General features: G+C 41.2%; 2 protein-coding genes across 4 annotated transcripts in view; both read left to right on the top strand.

Annotated features, from left to right (window-relative positions):
* Nucleotides 1–3,154: 3,154 nt before the first annotated feature.
* On the top strand, nucleotides 3,155–10,077 carry plcxd2 (phosphatidylinositol-specific phospholipase C, X domain containing 2; the record flags this gene model as incomplete). The annotated part of the gene is made up of 8 exons (XM_080050546.1): nucleotides 3,155–3,257; nucleotides 3,560–3,696; nucleotides 3,853–3,972; nucleotides 4,649–4,702; nucleotides 6,336–6,491; nucleotides 7,642–7,752; nucleotides 8,206–8,336; nucleotides 9,918–10,077. The coding sequence occupies 8 exons, from the start codon at nucleotides 3,155–3,157 to the stop codon at nucleotides 10,075–10,077; spliced, it is 972 nt and encodes a 323-aa protein (XP_079906672.1).
* Nucleotides 10,078–17,483: 7,406 nt separating this feature from the next.
* The window catches only part of phldb2b (pleckstrin homology-like domain, family B, member 2b), a 48,538-nt gene continuing 46,312 nt past the window's right edge, over nucleotides 17,484–19,709 (top strand). For all 3 annotated transcript variants that reach the window (XM_080050379.1, XM_080050380.1, XM_080050378.1), the window contains exon 1: nucleotides 17,484–17,746. In XM_080050379.1, coding sequence (XP_079906505.1) covers nucleotides 17,714–17,746 — 33 coding nt within the window. In that variant the 5' untranslated portion in view covers nucleotides 17,484–17,713. The remainder of the gene's footprint in view (nucleotides 17,747–19,709) is intronic.

The raw sequence follows: 19,709 nt of genomic DNA, 5'->3' as shown, positions 1-19,709 counted from the left end.
GAGATGACACAGCCAGCCCTAGGTCGATTAGGCCAAGTGGGATGTAAATAGGCTGTTACATCAGCGTCACGCTTACCGGTACCTTCCCCAAGCAACCTGCCTGACTAGAGGATTTGATTGATGCCGCAGGCCACAGTGTTCGCTCTGTTACAATTAGTTGTATATTATAAAGCCAAAGGACTTTGAACAAATACACAAGCAGGTCATCAAAATGAGTTGAAACTGATTTACTTAATTTATTACTGAGAAAACTGTTTTCTATTAGGTTGCAACATTTGCCCCAAATGTTTTCCCTCACTTTAGTCAAACTGTAACAAATGCACATTTGTGTTCTCACATCAGCCTCATAAAGTAGAGTGAAACCTTTTAAGCCTAGTTTATCCTCTGCATGGAGGATTAATGTTGAGTTTCTCAAATACAATACCAAGAGAGTTTCAAAGTTAAATCAATTAAATAACTACTTAAAAAAACACAGTTCTACAAAGCAACACATTCTTGCTGACTATTTCAATGATCCTCCAGGAATAAATCTGTTCTTGAGATGGCTCTATTGTAAATTATTGTGTGCTAACCTTTTTTGGGGATTACAGGTTACAAAAGTGTGACGGTTGCAAAAAAAAAAACATTGCTAGAGAACTGTTCCTCTCTTAATCAACTCGCATACAGTTTCAATGAGCTACACAGGTGGGTTTGGTTAAGTTAGCAGATGTACAACTAAAAATACATGCATACTCTGACATAATAAGGGTAATGAAATGTCAAGGAAAACCAGATCTTTTTCGGATAAACAGAGGCTCATAATGGATATATTGGTTACAAATAATGAAATTCATACACACACATACTAAGCAATAAAAGCCTAAATCATTTTGAGCATTAGGGCAGTAGGATTTAAACTCCATCTGTCAGCTATTTTCATGAAACTTTAGTGAAGTGTGGTGAGCAAGTAGAACCACGAGCAGAGACGTGCTGTATTTACTGTAGGAAATAGGGAAACACTGTTGTACAGTTAAGCCAAGGGCAGTTATGCCACATGAGATTAGTGTTTATTTCACTGAATGGAGCCAATTGCTCCCATACAAAGTGAATGTCCTAATCGGATTTAGCTCTATGACTCCTGAGAATCATTAAATGAATCATCAGTGCAATTAGAAATAATAGTTGTAAATGCTGAAAGATGTTCCATTCTTGTTTTGCCCACTATAGCCTATATGGAGTTTCCAGTTAATATTTTATCCAATGCAAAAATTAGAAACAAGGCTATTTCTGTAAACAGCACCCTGTTTTGTATTCAAGTCTCACACGGACAAGAGGAGAGGCCAGCGAGAGGACTGCTGGCTACACTCAGCTTTCACATATGGCAATCTGTTGTGGAGGGATTTAAAGGGAATTAGGATGCTTCCAGGCCACATGACATTAAGCTATTCAATGTCAATTATATTGACAACACACGTGTAGGCCTACAACACTAACCTGACAGTGGGGGAAAAAAACGTAACATTAAAATTTAGCCTCCACATAAACTTAACACACAGCAGGCTAAGCTATAGCCTACACATGAAGCAAACGCATTAGCCTGTTATATAACTTGCTCTAAGAAATAACAGACAGTGTAGCCTATCACAAAAACAGAAAACATGGAGAAGCGTTTCTTGATTAGGCCTACATGTCAGCTTTGACAGTTCAGCTCCTCAGCCATATTTGTTTTTTTTACCCTTTTTTTCTCCCTCTTAGTATGAAACCATAGTATTAGACTCACCATTTAGGGGTGTAGTTCCTCTCCTCGGTCGTTGTCTGGGCCTGCTGATAACCCCACGTTTCTTGAGATAATAAAAGTCAAACAGACAGTATCAACACCAAGCTCTCATGTTTAGGCGCGCGCGTGTGTGTTTGCGTGCGTTTGTGTGTGTGTGACTGCTCCCCATGGAAACGGTCTGGACAGAGCCACACACAGGCGACGCTTGCTTCGTTGCCAGGTTACCGGGGGTGCGTGCGGGCGAAATGCTTTGTGGGAATGCGGAAGCGTCGAAGCGTCACTCCCGTCACTCCGCCGAACTAAGGTTGAAAGTGTAATTCATTTTAAGTTGTATTGATTGTAATATTCACTGTAGTTATTTTGAACAGTAATATAAAATTCCAACATCAGACAGACTTAAATAGTTACAAGTGAGATTTCAGTTTATTGTTACATTGTCTCGTTTTTAGACGCAACAATTAGGCTAACAAAAATAATAATAATTCTGCTCTAACTCAAAAATGTCTGCCAGGGTTGTCCAGAGCGTTCACAGCACAAATGTTAGGCTATACTAGGCCTATATAAAAAAAACAATAGCCTAGGCTAAATACTTTCTTTTTTTAATGACAGAGTGGGATCTCTCTCAATTTCACCACCTCTGTGGACACAGTGGCAGTTCAGGTCCTGCACCAACAGGTGGAGTTGTTGGGCCTTGGTTTCTCACATCGGTTTTTAGACAACTGTGAAGACCCAACCTCATCTCAAGTAGCCTAGTTTAAAAATCTTAATTGACTAACCTATTTAAACATTAGGCCTATTCAATAGGCTAAAGACACACGATTCTATTAAGCCTATAGGCTACTCATGATAAGACAAAATCAACACTCAACAGGCTAAATAAGTACCCTATTTAATTAATTAAAAAAATGCAAAATAAACTAATAAAGCCTATAGAAGGTATTGTGACTAAATAATCAATAAGGCATTTTTCCCATAGTGTGCTGTCATGTGCCGACCTACCTAGGCCTATGCGTCTTTGTGTGTGGTCTTCACACACAAAAAAGGCAGGTAAAGCCAAGAAGCAGGAGAAGTGGGGGATAACAACACTAACATGCTCTAAGAGGATTACCATGTGCATTAGCCATCCGCCGGTCTTCTCAATGGATGCCGGTTGGAACACTGCGCACCGTGACGCCAGTGCAATAGCCTATAAACACCGGGTGCTCATAGCATAGCCTAGGGTGCGAGTCCTACGTCGTTTTGAACCGGTGGCATACGTAATTTAATGGTGACACAGGCTACGACATGATCTCTGGTGGGGGTTTTACCTGCATGGGAGCGCACGGGAGTCCCTCGCCGGGATAACATGTACACCGGAGCGCGGTATCCTGAGGGGGGTTGTTGAGAATCGATTCTGATATGAAGACGCGACCTGCAGGGATTGGCAATGTGCATGCCGATTGGATGGGTTCGCTTCCCGCCAAGCTCAGTGCCATGCCCCTCAAAAACCTCGCCGTGCCAGGTGAGCCTGTCGTGCGTAAATATGAGTGGTTTGGTTTCTTCTCTGGTTTACCTGTCCATCACACCTGGGTTTATACCACACTGATAAAAAGGATTAGTCTACCACAAAACATGTCTGAGAGGAATGTGATAGTGATGTAGTCAGTGTGTAAACATACACAGGCCTATCACCTTTTTACTCGTCTGTTGGCAATAATCCTTTTTTCTTCTATCCTTTTTTACAATTCCTCTCAAATGCTGTAAATGTATCATTGTCCTCCAATTTTTGAATTTTTGATCTTTCATCCTTATCTTTTTTTCCAGGGTCTCACGATTCTTTTACCTTCTGGGTGGATGTGCACGCTCCTGTGGGCCCCGATCAGAAGGTGTATGTCAAATACCTGGCCACCATGTTCAGCGTATTAGCCAAAAAGGTCATGGTGAAGTGGTCCATGACACAGGTACCAGTTCAGATCAGTGACAAGTCAGTAAGCAGCTTGCAGATGACATATACAATCACACATTTTGGGGCTGATTTTGAAAGTCTGTGTCGCATTTAATTCAGCATTACCGATGTGTTGGGTTTTGCAATGTAACATAAATGTCTTTATTTCTAGAATCTGACATTTAAAGAGCAGCTGGATGCAGGAATTCGCTACTTTGATCTCAGGGTCTCCTCCAAACCGGGCGAGCGTGGAAATGAGCTCTACTTCATCCATGGCCTGTTTGGCCACACGGTGAGTGGTGGCAGCCTTTATGTTCTTCCTTATTGTGATTTTTAAATGAATGTCTACATTGCATCTGTCACAGTTCAGAATGATCCTCCAATGTTGACAGTATTTGTCTTTCTTTGCTAGTCCTGACATTATCTAAAATCACCTTCGGATCTTGTGTCAATTAAATGTAGCCTTTTCAAATGTTTTCCCCTGATTTACTTTCATATAATAGCATTAACAGTCCTACCAGTGTTGTGTTGTAGTGTCCAGCTAATGTTATCAGTAGTGGTATGGGGACCAGGGATCAAAGGTTGTGATTTAGTTGTAAACATCCCTATTCAGAATTGAGTCAATGTGACATGTGCCTGTCCCCCTATATTTACCAGTACTTTGCTAGAAGTGTATGTCATGAGATATACTTTTCTGAATACATATATTATTCATATACAGTCCCTTGGTTGGTAGCAGGGACAATAACGTAATGCACTGTTAGATTGTCATTATGAAGTGCGTACAGTTGATACTTGACCTGTTTCCCATTGTCCTTTCTTCTATGGTGCAATGGGATGGTGTTGTGTATTCCACCAGCACTCAACAAGACATTTAAGGGAATCTCTTATCAGTACTTAACCATAATGTCAGGTTAGGCTTGATGCAGCAAATGATCGGCTATTGTCTCTCTTGTTCTTCCCCAAAGGTGAGGGATGGCTTGATACAAATTAACTTCTTCTTAGACAGACACAGAAAAGAGGTGAGAAGCACACATTTATGTATTTATTTTAAGCACAGACATGACCATAGATACAGTGGCTTGAAAAAGTATTCATACCCCTTGAACTTTTCCACATTTTGTCACGTAACAACCACACACGTACATTTATTTTATTGGGATTTCATGTGATAGACCAACACAAATTGGTGCATCATTGTGAAGTGGAATGAAAATTAAACATGGTTTTCAATATTTTATATAAATAAAAAACTGAAAAATGTGGCGTGCAAAAGTATTCAGCCCCCCTGAATCAATACGTTGTAGAACTACCTCTCGCTGCAATTACAGCTCCAAGTCTATTGGGGTATGTCTCTACCAGCTTTGTACATCTACAGACTAACATTTTTGCCCATTCTTCTTTGCAAAATAGCTCGAGCTTCAGATTCAGCGTCAGATTGGATGGAAAGCGTCTGTGAACAGCAATCTTCAAGTCTTTCCAGATATTCTCAATTGTATTTTGGTCTGGACTTTGACTGGGCCATTCTAACACATGACTATGCTTTGATCTAAACCATTCCATTGTTGATATGGCTGTATGTTTAGGGTAGTTGTCCTGCTGTAAGGTGAACTTTCACCCCACTCTCAAGTCAGTTGCAGACTCTGACAGGTTGTGTGCCCTGTATTTGGCTCCATCCATCTTCCCATCAACTCTAACCAGTTTCCCCTTCCCTGCTGAAGAACAGGACCCCCACAGCATGATGCTGCCACCACCATGTTTCACGGTGGGGATGGTGTTTATAGGGTGATGTGCAGTGTGAGTTTTCCACCACACATTGCATTTTGCAATATGGCCAAAAACTTCAATTTTGGTCTCATCTGACCAGAGCACTTTCCTCCAACCCTTGCCACAAACCATTCGGTGGACGCAGCATATGCAGATAAGACAAACACTTGAAGTTTCTGGCCTAAATGCAAAATGCAATGTGTGGTGGAAAACTCACACTGCACATCACCCTGAAAACACCATCCCTACCGTGAAACATGGTGGTGGCAACATCATGCTTTGGGGGTCCTGTTCTTCAGCAGGGACAGGGAAGCAGGTCAGAGTTGATGGGAAGATGGATTGAGCCAAATACAGGGCAGATAACTTGTTAGAGTCTGCAAAAGACTTGAGACTGGGTGGAGGTTCACCTTCAATGAGGACAACTACCCTAAACATACAGTCATATCTACAATGGAATGGTTTAGATCAAAGCATAGTCATGTGTTAGAATGGCCCAGTCAAAGTCCAGACCTCAATACAATTGAGAATATCTGGAAAGACTTGAAAATTGCTGTTCACAGACACTCTCCATCCAATCTGACGCTGAATTTCAGCGATAGGTCGTTCCACAACATATTTACTCAGGGGGGCTGAATACTTTTGCACGCCACTCTTTTCAGTTTTTTATTTATAAAAAAAATTGTAAATCATATTTAATTTTCATTCCACCTCACAATGATGCACCATTTTGTTTTGGTCTAGCACATGAAATCCCAATAAAATAAATGTACGTGTGTGGTTGTGACGTGACAAAATGTGGAAAAGTTCAAGGGGTATGAATACTTTTTCAAGCCACTGTAGATAACTGTATCCTATTGAACGAGTGATTTTGATGTTTGGTGGATTTAGGTTGTTTTTCTTGACTTCAACCACTACTATGCAATGGGCGCGGAGCATCACACGTACCTAATCAACATGCTCCAGGAAGTGTTTGGCAGCAGGCTGTGTAGCAACTGCTCAGTGGAAGGCATCACTCTGGACTACCTGTGGGAGAAGAAATACCAGGTGAGATCAGATCCCATCCAACTTTCTATCCATCTCAATTTCCGGGGATTGTGCTTGTGTGTGTGCTTGTGTGTGTGTGTGTGTGTGTGTGTGTGTGTGTGTGTGTGTGTGTGTGTGTGTGTGTGTGTGTGTGTGTGTGTGTGTGTGTGTGCGTGTGTGTGTTCATGTGTGAGCGAATGCATGAAATACAATGCTGCAAATGTGCACGGACAAGAAAAACTCGCTGTGCATGTGTGTGTTTATTGGACAGCCCACTTAGCTCCTGTGGTCCAGTAATCCCTGCTGCCTGGACTGGAATTAGCAGTGTGAGTGTCATCCCATTACCACATCCAGTCCAGTATTTACTGTTGCTTTGATCCTTTCTTCACTTTCAGCTCTTTCTATTTATCTATATGTCTTTTTTGTCTTTCCTATATCTCTCCCCCCTCTCTCTCTCTCTCTCTCTCTCTCTCTCTCTCTCTCTCTCTCTCTCTCTCTCTCTCTCTCTGTCTTTGCTGCACTTTCCTCCAGCTAAACCCCCCTTTCTCTCTATATATATATATACATATTTCTTATCATTCCTTTATATCCTCTCTTTCGCTCTTTCTTCATCCTTCCATCACATGACATAGTATATATGGAAATGAGAAGCTCCATGTAATGCTATATGTCTGCATGACTCGAGGTGTGAGTCTGTGTTTCGCTCAAATACCAGGTGAATTCCTGTTCCTATGACCTTAATCTGTGACTGGCTTTACTGTAGTTGGCAAAGGAGAAGGAGAGAGCATAAAAGACAGAGACAGAGAGAGAGAGAGAGAGAGAGAGGGAGAGAGAGAGAGAGAGAAAAATAAAGAACTATAGAGCAGAGATGAATAGGGTAGCAGAGCGAGAGAGAGTCATTTTGCAAAATTACCAGCAAGTTGTAGAATATGTTTAGAATTGTCACACTTACTTTATTGTATTCAGCGCTCATTAAGTTTTCTATTAAGTGTACCAATAAGAAATCTGTATTTGCAATGATACAATACTGTGAAAAAAAAGGGTCTGCATTATAACTGTGAATACTTGGTTATTGATTCTTACTACTACATGAGGCTATTTGAGTGTTACCTCATGTGATATGAGATATATTGCATTCATTCTATCAGAGCGTCTTTTTATTTTTTCTTAGGTGATTGTGTTCTACCATCATGCATCAGCTCAGAGTGTGCCCGTCATGTGGCCCGGCACCAAGATCCCTGCTCCCTGGGCCAACACCACCGAACCCAACAAGCTCATAAAGGTCAGAGTGCTAAGTCCATGATAACGTGCTCACCAGAATAAAGGCCCCACAATTATTCATTCTTTATACCCCTATTCAGTGGCAATCAATACAGATATCTGCGTCTAATTTTTTTTTTTTACAAGATTAAGGATTCAAGCCACACAAAAAAACTGTATTTATCATTTACTCGACTTTATTAGACTTTTAACAATTTGTTTACTGGTAGAAAGTAGATCGTTCCTGCAAATTTAAATGTATTGTAGCCTTCTGTACGTCCGCTCTACTATCATAAGTCATGTAGTGACCGTCTTGTTGCATTCTATCTCCCCCTTCCTTTTCATCCTTGCCTTTCTCTACTAAACTTAAAAACACCAAAGCCATTCGTCCAACAATCTTAAACTAACGTGTGCTTTACTTTAGTTTTTGTTGTTGTTGTTTGAACCATTTTGTGTCTGACTCTCTCCCATATAGTTCCTTGGATCCACACTGAAGGAAAGGGCCAAGCAGGGCTCCTTCCACGTGTCTCAGGCCATCCTCACCCCTAGGCCCAACATCGTAGCCAGGGGCCTGGTCTATGGGCTCCGCAACTACCTGGTGGAAAAGTCAGTTATACTACATTTGGGTTGTTTTTTTAGAGGGCTGCAGTTGAGGTAGGTGTGGTGGAATAATTTGTGGATAAGCATTCATTTGTACGTCAACCTCTTTGGTGGGTTTTGATGCATCGGTTTAACATATAACTTGCCTTGAAACATTTAGGATTTAAGGATCCAGCGTTTATGTGTCTTCGAACTTTGACCCCCTCTCTTGTAATTAGCTATATTATTATTATTATTTACTTTCATCTGTGGCCAGTAGAGGGCAGTAGAGTTAATGAAGCAAAGGTTTAACACAGAGTGTGTGTGTGAGACTAGTGATGTGACTGACTGACTGACTGACTGACTGACTGACTGACTGACTGACTGACTGACTGACTGACTGACTGACTGACTGTGTATCTATTAATCAGAATGAATCCTTCAATGCATCTCCACATCCATCCCATTTGCACTTTGCGCTGCTGCACCAGGAACCAAAATAGGAGCTGCACTTGACCATTGAGAAATGGCCCATTGTGACATGAGAGGATAGGACTTTTTTAGCTGACCTTAGCAAAGGTCACTCATTTTTATTCTATCTACAGTATCTCTTCACTGGTTTATTTCACTGAGGATAAACTGTAATCCTCTTCATCCATTTTCAAACATTTGTGGATCAAGCAGAAGCACATTTCACCTCTCAGATAAGTGATCTTATTTCCTAAGCAAGGACTAAATTATTTGTGCAAACTTTAGCAGTCATCTAGGTCAGTGAGAGCTAAGATTTAAGTGGAAATGACAGAGGAAATCCTTACTTAGAGTACATACCCGCCATAGCCTTACATGTGAGAGAAAAAACCCACCGGTGACTGGGTGTGAAACTGCTGCATGGTCGCCCTGGCGAGACAGGAGGCGGCCTAATTTTGCACTTCCGAGGAAATGGGTTTGTTTATCGCCGCTGGACAAACGTTCTCACTTCCTGGTTTTGTTCTGCCAGCGGCTCAAACTGTGGAGAATGTAAGGGTGGTTGCAGTGATACAGCTAAAGAGTGCCGAGTGATTGTGTGTGAGTGTGTGTGTGTGTGTGTGTGTGTGTGTGTGTGTGTGTGTGTGTGTGTGTGTGTGTGTGTGTGTGTGTGTGTGTGTGTGTGTGTGTGTGTGTGTGTGTGTGTGTGTGTGTGTGTGTGTGTGTGTGTGAGTGCCTAGCAATGATTTTGAGTAATAGTGTGGCAAGGAACTCTCTCCCAGACAGACAGAAACAAACATCGCTCCCTTTTAATCTTATTTTTTACATCTGGTTCATTTTTTTGCCACATTGCTCTACACACCAGGATACTGTATCACAAAACTCCATCAACAGCATTTCAATAAATTTTTTTGATAGCTAGCTATTCAGCCAATAGATTAGAGTTTGGCAAAATAGTGGTCATAACTATAAAACTCACAGAGACAGAAACTTGGCGCTAGATATTTTGAGTATGCTTGCAATATCAGGGAATCGGTTTGAATTAACTTTTCAAGCGACAAGATGTCCGGTGTTACATAAATAATTGGTGTAATTTTTTGGCCTCCTAATACAAACTTTTCTTCTTCTTTTTTTTGGCTCTAGAAACCTGCCAGCCATCATGACCTGGGTTGAGGCTCAGAGGCCGGGGGTGGACGGTGTTAACATCATCACCTCTGACTTTGTGGAGCTCACTGACTTTGCCAACATTGTTATCAAACTCAACAACCTGCTGTTGTCTGACCAGGACGGCAAACAAAGATGACACATGTTTGCACAACAGGACAAAATGCTGACCCCGCAGCTTGGTGGAGGTTGGAAGTCTGCTCTTTCCACCATTGTTGGACAATAGTTCTCTGAGTCCTGGGGATTCTGTTCCTAAGAATATTCTTTGACGTTAGTCTTATTAATAATGTATTAGATTACAATAGGGACTTCACTAGGGGATATTTTAGCATCAGGTGGAAAATAGCCCTTTTTTTTCTTAGCTGATGAGGTTCCATTGTCTTGCACAAGGACACTTCAGGCAGTGAGATACATAAGGATGCTGGACAATGGTCATAGAACTCAGGGATTTTACCTTCAACTACTCAAATATAAGAATGTATGTAATGTTTTTTTTTTCAAATATTCTGATCACAGATTAATTTATTTTTTAAATGATGGTGAACGCCAGGATCACATTTTGTGTTGTGTTTTTATTTTAAATACTGCATGTTTAGGTGTTTAAGTATCCTCTTCATCTGGAATGTGTGAACCACCTTAGGTATTGGAATGAAAAGCGATTGGGGCTAATTTTAGCTAACAGACTAACAAAACATTCCAAAAAAATTCAAAGAACTGGGGAAGTTAAGAGAAAATGGTCAACGTGACTGCAAAGGAATTTATTTAACATTGCATTTTAAACACATTACACAGGACTACAGTTGTAAAAAAGTAGCCAGTGAGCCAAAGATGGGTTTTAAACTAAACACTTGGTGTTTTTCTAATAATTAAATGAATATAAGGAATAAGAACAGGCTGCATTTTTTACGTTTTTATGTTAAGCAGAAAATCAATTTGTGAAAGAGGAGCCAACCGTGCCAACACTGTCTCTGTCTGTACACATAGTTGGAGCTATATTATTGAACTGGAGAAGCCAACAGTGGCACCTTTAGGGGTGGAAAGTCAAATATCTGTGGAACTTGTGCTGCAATTCCCATAAAACACATACAGAAACACAGCTACAAGTGTTTATGTTTGTGGTATTTTTGCCCAGTATGTATGTTTTCACTTCCATTGTTTAACTAGACGTGCAAACATAGATACAATCTCTCCACACATAGGAGAGCATTCACGGTATAAAGTATGACCCTGGCAAGCGTATGTCTGCACAAGTCTGTATCGAACTCCATAAAACAGGCCATCCATATAACATGTAGAATTAAGGAGGGGTAAAAAAGAAAAGTGCCAACGTGTTGTATAATCTGACGTGCTTTATGTCTATCTCGTTGTGTACTTCCATCTTTGAGTGTGTTACTGTGTTTTTGTGTGTGGGCCCGCTGATTACTATGCATGACATACTGTAGATGGTAGTGCGGTGACAGTCTCCATGCATTCCTGTGGTTGGAGTAGGGAAAGAGACACAGCAGAAGGAGAGGAACAAGATTGAAAAAGCAGAGGCAGTTTCGGAGAGAGAGAGAGGAGCAGAAAGAAAGATAGAAAATTCAGCTGGAATCATTGATGGTGGAGGAGGTGGAGAGAGTTGTACCAGCAGCTGTTTGCAGCAGCATCATCATCATCATCATCATCATATAACAGGAGAGTGTGAAATGTTTTCTTTGCATAGGAACTCTGCCCCTCTATTTCTCACTCACTGACTCACTTGTGTTAAAGTGGCTGTCCTGTCCAGGTCCGGCGTTGTTGACACGGTTGAGTGCGGTCACCAATCCCCGCGAGGCGCACACACACACACACACACACACACACACAACCAGACACACAGACCGACACGCACACACCGACACACACACAGGCATTTAAATTGGGGAGTTATTACGCATACCATGGCAGGCAAGTGGGAGAGAGGAGAGCAAGCAGAAGCTCCCGGCTGATGGAGAGCATTCCTTTGTTGTTTGGATTGGTCCTCTCTCTCTCTCTCACACACACACACACACACACACACACACACACACACACACAACAGGGATACACACTACCTCTGTATCCCTGTTGGCTTCCCAGGTTTCAGAGGAGAAGACGACAACTCAAGCATGAAGTTCCAGATGATAATAAAGTCCTAAAGTAATATAAAAAGGCTTTTGTGCCTGAGTGTGTTTGCTGAGCCAAGATTCTTTTATTCTACAAACACTCTCCATCCAGAGTTGTGCAAACATTGAAAAGCTTTTCTGTATCTATTTCTTCTCCTAAGCAGATCTACACCTACACAATATTGCACAACATTAGTTTTTTTTCCAAAGTTCTCGTCCCATCACATGACAATTGAACACCTAATCCCTCGCTCCATCCTCACCACGAGTTATAGCAAAGAGACAGTGGGAATATTTTGAAAACATAAATCAGAGGCAGACTTGGCTTCATCGGAGCCAAACACATGACGCATTTTCCAGTCTTTAGACATTTCATTGGAAGAAATATTGTCACACTTTTTCAGGTTTTGGTTACATGGCACCTCGGTGTGTGTGTCTGGAAAAAAGTGGCCAAAAAAGTATTCTGTAAAGTTAGGGTGAATATATCCTGATGTTAAAGCTATAGTGCGTAACTTATGTTGCCCCCCCCCCCCCCCATTTGTATTCTGCAAACACTGTTGTAGGCGCATTTACATTAGGTAAGCCTTTGGTGATCGCGCATGGATTTGAATACTTCTCCTGTACGTCAAGGTTTCTTCTTAGCAGTAGAATCAACAACTGAAACATTTCTTGGGCCCTATTGGGATTTTTCAGGGGTGACACACGTTTTTAAAAGCTGCCATACTGAGAAATACAGAGAGAGTTTTGTGGAGCTGATAAAGCTTAATCAACTTCGTGTCAACTTGTTTTCCAATGGCTTGAATGGAACCGGCATTCATTGATAGGGAAAAAGTTACACACTATAGCTTTAGTGATCTCAGTGACCAGACTCGTCTCAGTTCAGCAGCATCAATCACACCCAGATTGGTAAGTGCTCTTTTCAGGCCATGAAAGAGTTAACAGAAAGAAAAAAATTGTAGAGGAACCTTGCTTAGCCTTGATGTTTCACACGGTGTCAATGTCATCCAATTATCCGTCATTAAGGTGGTATTAAAAGCATGCGGGTTGACTAGCTTTAACCACTAAAATCCCTTTAAAGCCCTACTACATCAATGATGATACCAGGGATTCCCCCTGACTCTAAATGAACTGTCAGATTCCATTTGGATTGGTTTTTAATTTAGAGTGTTGGGGTGTGCGGTTTCAGATACAGTTTCACAGGGCTCAGACTGGAAAAATAATGTAACGAGTTCAAAAGAAAAATATTTTCGAGCATGACCTTTATGGCTATTAAAAACCTGTTAAAACAAATCAGATGCATTGGTTTGTCTGTAGGATAGCTGGCTCTCTCTCAACAGTTTCTCCTTACACCATGGTGGACCCCTGTCTCCAAAACCGCTCCAGAGTTCCTGCTCAGCCTCCCTTGAATCAGATGGGATAGTTGTGGAATTCACTCGGGAATGCTGTCAAACGTTTCAGCCGGGCCCTCTCAAAACCCACAGGCTCTGGGATGATGTCACTGGGAAAGGCTTATAGCAGCTCTCACTCATGCTAGCGAGCAAGCAAGCATGGAGGGGTAATTGCCCATTGCAGCCTCTGGAAACACTTGACAAGAAAAGAAAAGTTAAAAGGACAATCTTTCAGGAAGCATTATCCTGATTGCACTTATCTGTTCGCCCTTTTGAAAGGCTTTTGGCTCCAATGATGCATTTGTTAAATGTTGAGTCAAGACCTTAAATGAGCAAACAAATAGCCCACATGACATGTTGCCATACGGAAGCAAATGTCTGAAAAAATCCTAAAATGAGGGTCTGGGTGCATTCTTTTTTGTTCCACTTCAGGTCTAGTCTAAGTTGCATGTCATTTCCTTTTTCATTCCTGCCGAGATTCCATAATGATCCCTGTGAGAACTGAGTACAGACAGATTTATTAGTAAATTCCCACTTTAAGGCGTTCAAAACCTTTATTCAGCCTGTCTTGGCCAGCAGATATCTACACCTTGACTCCAGTTATGTTGTATCTGAATACCCTATAAGCATGTTATAAGTTGCCCTTGAAAAAGGTAAATAGAATGAATAGCCTTCTGCCAAGAAATGTTCAATAATGTTTGATGCTCAGTTTGATTGACATTGAAATTTAAAGAAAGTTAAAAAAAGAAAAGAAAGTGGAGCAGGGATGGTTTCCCGAGCTCTCTTCCTGTTTATCCCCAAATAAATCCTTTCAGTGCCTGAGAGATAAGATAACCCTGCTGCCATGGATGTGGATGTGTTTGTGCGTGCTTGTGTCTGTCTATTTATGTTTGTGTGTGTGTGTGTGTGTGTGTGTGTGTGTGTGTGTGTGTGTGTGCGTGCACCATTTTTAAATCTACATTCATCACTTTCCAGCCATAAGAGCACAACAAGCGTTATGCTGCGGCCCATGTGCATAGCCCAAACAAAACTCTGAACAACTGAAGTTGTATTGTACTTGTGCATCATGCCTGTTGTTGTCTTATGTAGCCTCTGTTATGAACCAAGCAGAATGCATGAACCTCTGCCAAATAGAATGAGCTAACTGTGATACAGAACTGCTGGCATGTTAGGCCTGAATGGTGCGTCTGTGATGTCTTCAATCAGACTGATGCATGACTGTACATGTAGTTGAGATTTTTCAGATGGCACACATAACTTATGCACAGAGCGGCCTGTCAATGCTTAAAGATACCCACACTTCTCTGTGTGCGGCTAAAGACAGACAACCTTTTGAAGAGAAATTAAGTTCAAGCACATTGTTTTGTACAACAATATGGTTGAAACAGATGGATAACGTTTGTATAAATCTTGAAATCGTGAAACAGCCAATCAACTGCACTAGTGTGTTTGTGTCAGGGGGTGTTCAAGTTGGGTCAGTCTTGCACCTGCACCCCTAAGGTATACTCTTGGATATATAAGTAGCTTTTTTTTTAGCTCTAAATAGGCTTTGTGATGGAATTAAAAGCCACATTGGTGTCACTATATAGATGTTTATTCAAGACTTGTTAGTAACAGTAATTGAAAAAGTTATAATTGTAATATGTGTGTGTTTCTTTTGAGTAAGTTGTTATTTCAAAACCAAAACCAAACCAGAATCCTGTTCTCCCAACTATTAGGGCTCCAATATCTACAAAAAAACTATACTTTTGTGTATGGGGATGGGTATTCATCTACTCAGTTGACCACAGCATATTACTAGATCGACTAGCAAACTGGGTTGGACTTTCTGAAACTGTACTAAGCTGGTTTGAATCCTACTTAAAGGATAGAGACTACTATGTGACAATAGGCAATTTCAAATCTGAGCGGACAAATATTGAATGCGGGGTCCCCCAAGGTTCAATTCTTGGCCCTCTTCTATTTAACATATACATGCTCCCACTAGCTCAGATTATGAATAAGAACAAATTATGCTACCATAATTATGCAGACGACACACACATTTACATAACCATATCACCAGGAGACTACAGTCCGATACAGGCACTGAGTAAGTGCATTGAACAAATCAATGATTGGATGTGCCAAAATTTCCTTCAATTAAACAACGATAAAACTGAAGTAATTGTCTTTGGTGCCAAAGATGAACAATTAAAAGTCAGCGCACAGCTTACATCCATTATGTTAGAAACTACACCCCAAGCCAGAAATCTTGGTGTTGTTGTAGACTCCGACTTGAATTTCAAGAAACACATAAAATCAATGAATAAATCAGCCTTCTACCACCTAAAAAACATATCAAGAATTAAAGGGCTTATGTCTCAGCAAAATTTAGAAAAACTTGTCCATGCATTTATCTTTAGTAGACTTGACTACTGTAACAGTGTCCTTGCTGGCCTTCCAAAAAAATCTATCAGACAGCTTCAGCTAATTCAGAACGCTGCTGCTCGAGTCCTCACTAGGACCAAAAAAGTAGATCACATTACCCCAGTTCTGAGGTCTTTACACTGGCTTCCAGTCACCCAAAGAATTGATTTCAAAATACTGATGTTGGTTTATAAAGCACTAAATGGTTTAGGGCCAAAATACATTACTGATATGCTGATAAGTTATGAACCGTCCAGAGCCCTTAGGTCGTCTGGGACAGGTCTACTTACAGTCCCTAGAGTTAGGACTAAACAAGGAGAAGCAGCTTTTAGTTATTATGCACCAACAATCTGGAACAAACTCCCAGAGAACTTGAGGTCTGCTGCAACTCTCAGTTCTTTTAAATCGAGTCTGAAGACTTTTTTGTTTCCATTTTAACCTGCAATTTTCATTTTATTTGCTTCTTTTATTTGCTTTTAAATGTTTTTAAATCAAGTTTTAATTTTTTGTTATATGCTTCTTTTATTCACTTTTAAATGTTTTATAATGTGTTTTATGTATTCTAATCTTGCCCCTGTAAAGCACTCTGAGTGGCCTTGTGTCTGAATTGTGCTATATAAATAAACTTGCCTTGCCTTGCCTTGCCTTACTCAGGTGCACAAGATAACTGCGGTCGCTGAGTTTGTTTGTTCACTTATTGATCACCTTAATAATGGGGTGGTTTTTAAGTGTGTTACTTAGTGGCAGACACTGTCAGGTATCCCATACCAATTGTGTTTGTACAGGTAGGCTAAGTATTTTGTGACTCTGGAAAATCAAATACAGTTTGTATCCTCTAAACAAGGTTATAACCCCCCCCCCCCCCCCCCCCCTCACAATGCAGGGCAAACACTTACATTTCATCCACTTGTGTCACTGAATCCAAATGCCTGCTGCATGATATGAGCTGTTCCACTCGGCTAGCCGGGCTGTATCTTTCAACACAGACTGAATAATTCAAAACGTACAGCATTGGGGCTGGACTGTGTCCTGTGAAAGGAGAATGGGCTGCATTCCTCTTGTAATATCATTAGCTAAACATGCTTCTAATCTTGGTTTCTTATCGTTGCTGCCAAGTGGGCCTGCACGAATGCTTTCTCTCTCTTTGTACATTTCTCATTCTCACTCTCTTACATTCTTCTTCTTTTTTACCTCTGTAGGTGTTCTCTCTTTGAGCAAACTAGAACTAGGGGTCAAGTGCAGGTGGTCTGTTAACACAGCACATTACATATGTGAATGTGTGTGTGTGTGTGTGTGTGTGTGTGTGTGTGTGTGTGTGTGTGTGTGTGTGTGTGTGTGTGTGTGTGTGTGTGTGTGTGTGTATGTGTGTGTGTGTGTGTGTGTGTGTGTGTGTGTGTGTGTGTGTGTGTGGTGTGGGTGGGTGGGTGGGTGGGTGGATGTCAGAGGGTAAGGGGGAGAAAGAGGGACGGAGGGAGGGAGGGAGGGAGAGAGTGAGAGAGACTCCCTCCCCTTGTTCCCTCTCCAGCTCCACTTCCAGCTGTTGCAGCATTCCTCCACACGTCGCAATTGGCTCAGGCCGCCGGCTTTTTTACGTTTGTGTACGTTTGGAGTGTGTAGGATATCGCATATGTGTGTATGCGCGCATGTGTGTATGTGTGAATGTTTCAGCGGATTCAAAGTCTCTCCCAGACATCCACAGGTTGTCAACGCTGCACGGGGAATGTTTTTGCTGCAGAGAAAGAGACTGTGATCGCAACAGAGGGAGAACTGACAGAAAATTTCCGGGAGTTTTTTTTTTTCGTTTTCCAGGCGACACAATTCTGGATATTGGAGCGACCGCGTCCTTTTCTGAAAGATGACAGAAGTGGCCAGTCCAGCTTCAATAATGGTAAGCGCGCGTCACGCATTTATTTTTTGTAATGTTCTAAAAGTCTGTTTTCTCAATCAGGAAGTTTATTACAGTTCTTTCAAGTTTGTTTTTTAACACCCTCCAATGTTTAATCCACAGCACAGGGAGTTATTTTCCGTTCTTATTTCGTAAATAAGCTGAGGATAAACTGAATCTTTTCCCACTTTAATTCCAGTTACCATACAGAGGGACGTTTTGTTTGTTTCTACTGTTTAAAATTCCCTAGTAGTCATATTATTCAGTATAAGTGATTCCACTTGAGATAAACAAAGATTAAAGACACATGGCTGACAATTGAATAGTATGTTTTAATTAGATTATATTAGTTGTATTATTGCCTAATTGTCATACCATTTCCCACCATTTGAAAAAAAGTGGTAGTGAGTACCACACAGGGATATTATAAGGTAGGCTATATAAGAGAAGGAATCAGAGCAGTGTTTTGACTCATCCCTCATTTGACACAAACACAGCTAGAGAACAGTATGTGGAGTGGAGTCCATGGCACAAGCTGGTACACCTAAAGTATTCCATGACTCAGGGGAGGAATTATACACTACACTGTTACAGTTCCGATGAGCTCATTGAAGCACAACATGTTGCTTCCCCTCCAATGCAGCCCATCATGTGGCATAGCTTGGCTATCAACCATAACATTTAAGAAACCTGACAACAAACAGGGGACCACATCCCACCTTTTCAACATGTCAGATCTCAAAGCTTATATGCATATTACACATGTCTGTGAGTGTGTGTAAAACATTGGCATTTCGATGAGCGCTGTGTATATAGAGTGACTTGACATCTTATTACATAATGTACAATGTTGCCCTTGGCTCGTGTGGAGTTGGCCCTGTCAGTTTTTGTGGAAACAAGTCGCATATTATGCCTCTTCATCCAAGTGTAATTATTAGGTTGTGGATATGTCTTTGGTAGATCCAACCACAACCCTTTACCCACATAGCAACGGACATGTCTGTCTGTTTAGTATCTGTAGAATAGTGACACATTTACTTAAAGTATTACATTAGATATGTTTTTAACTCACTACAAATTTGAATCTCTCCATATATGTTTTCCGATAACGCAATAGTGTAATGTTAAAGCCATTATACCTGTCAAGTTGGCCATGGCCATGATGTGGAAACCAGGAGTATACATGTCCCTAGGAGTTCACATGCCATTACTGTAATCAGCTAGACAGAAAAACGTATGTGCCCAGATAGAATACAGCACATGAAAGGATAAATTGTTTCCACTGGGACAAATGTACATGTCAGCATTCCATCCACAGTATGTAGCCTAGTGTTTATGTGTTAACCAGGTATATGTGAGCTGAAGAGGGACGGTTTGGAGTGGATGTATACTAAGTGAATTGTAAGGTAAATGTTTGGATTGTCTTTCGTGCAGTATAGGGTCACATTTTTTCTTGAGGCCAGTATAGGGAAACTTCAGGAAAAACCTCTTTTAGAGGCCACCATTAATCTCTTTTCCTTCATATCTGGATTCTCTAGTCTCTAGTTATTTTTTCTCATCCGTTTTCTTTTCTTTTGTCTCCCTGTCTCCTCCTCCACACCGGCGCACTGGGTTTGTCTCTCTCAAAGTTATCTGAAAGTCAATCTTCTCCCCCCCCCCTCTTTTCTTTGCTATCCAGCCATCACGGTTCATTTAGCCACGTGAGCTATATGTGTTACTAATGCGGGGTCATGCGGTCCCCTCCGTCGATCCATTGTCCCTCCTTGTCTCTCTTGTCACATCCGGCCCCTTCATAAACCCAAACATCAGTTGATCCCCTGCATATGGCAGTGAAGGTAACCTGGGCTTCTTTCCAAAAGACACGCACGGCCCTCTGTAGAAATTACATTTTCGAATTTCCTCCGAATTTGAGTCAGCTGGAATAACAATGAACTCTCTTTCATGCGAGGATCTTGAATTTCGGCAG

Source organism: Ammodytes marinus (genome assembly GCF_949987685.1).
Source record: "Ammodytes marinus genome assembly, chromosome: 21".
NCBI lineage: Eukaryota > Metazoa > Chordata > Actinopteri > Uranoscopiformes > Ammodytidae > Ammodytes > Ammodytes marinus.
The sequence above is the reverse complement of the archived record's forward strand: the minus strand, read 5'-3'. Positions and strand labels throughout refer to the sequence as shown.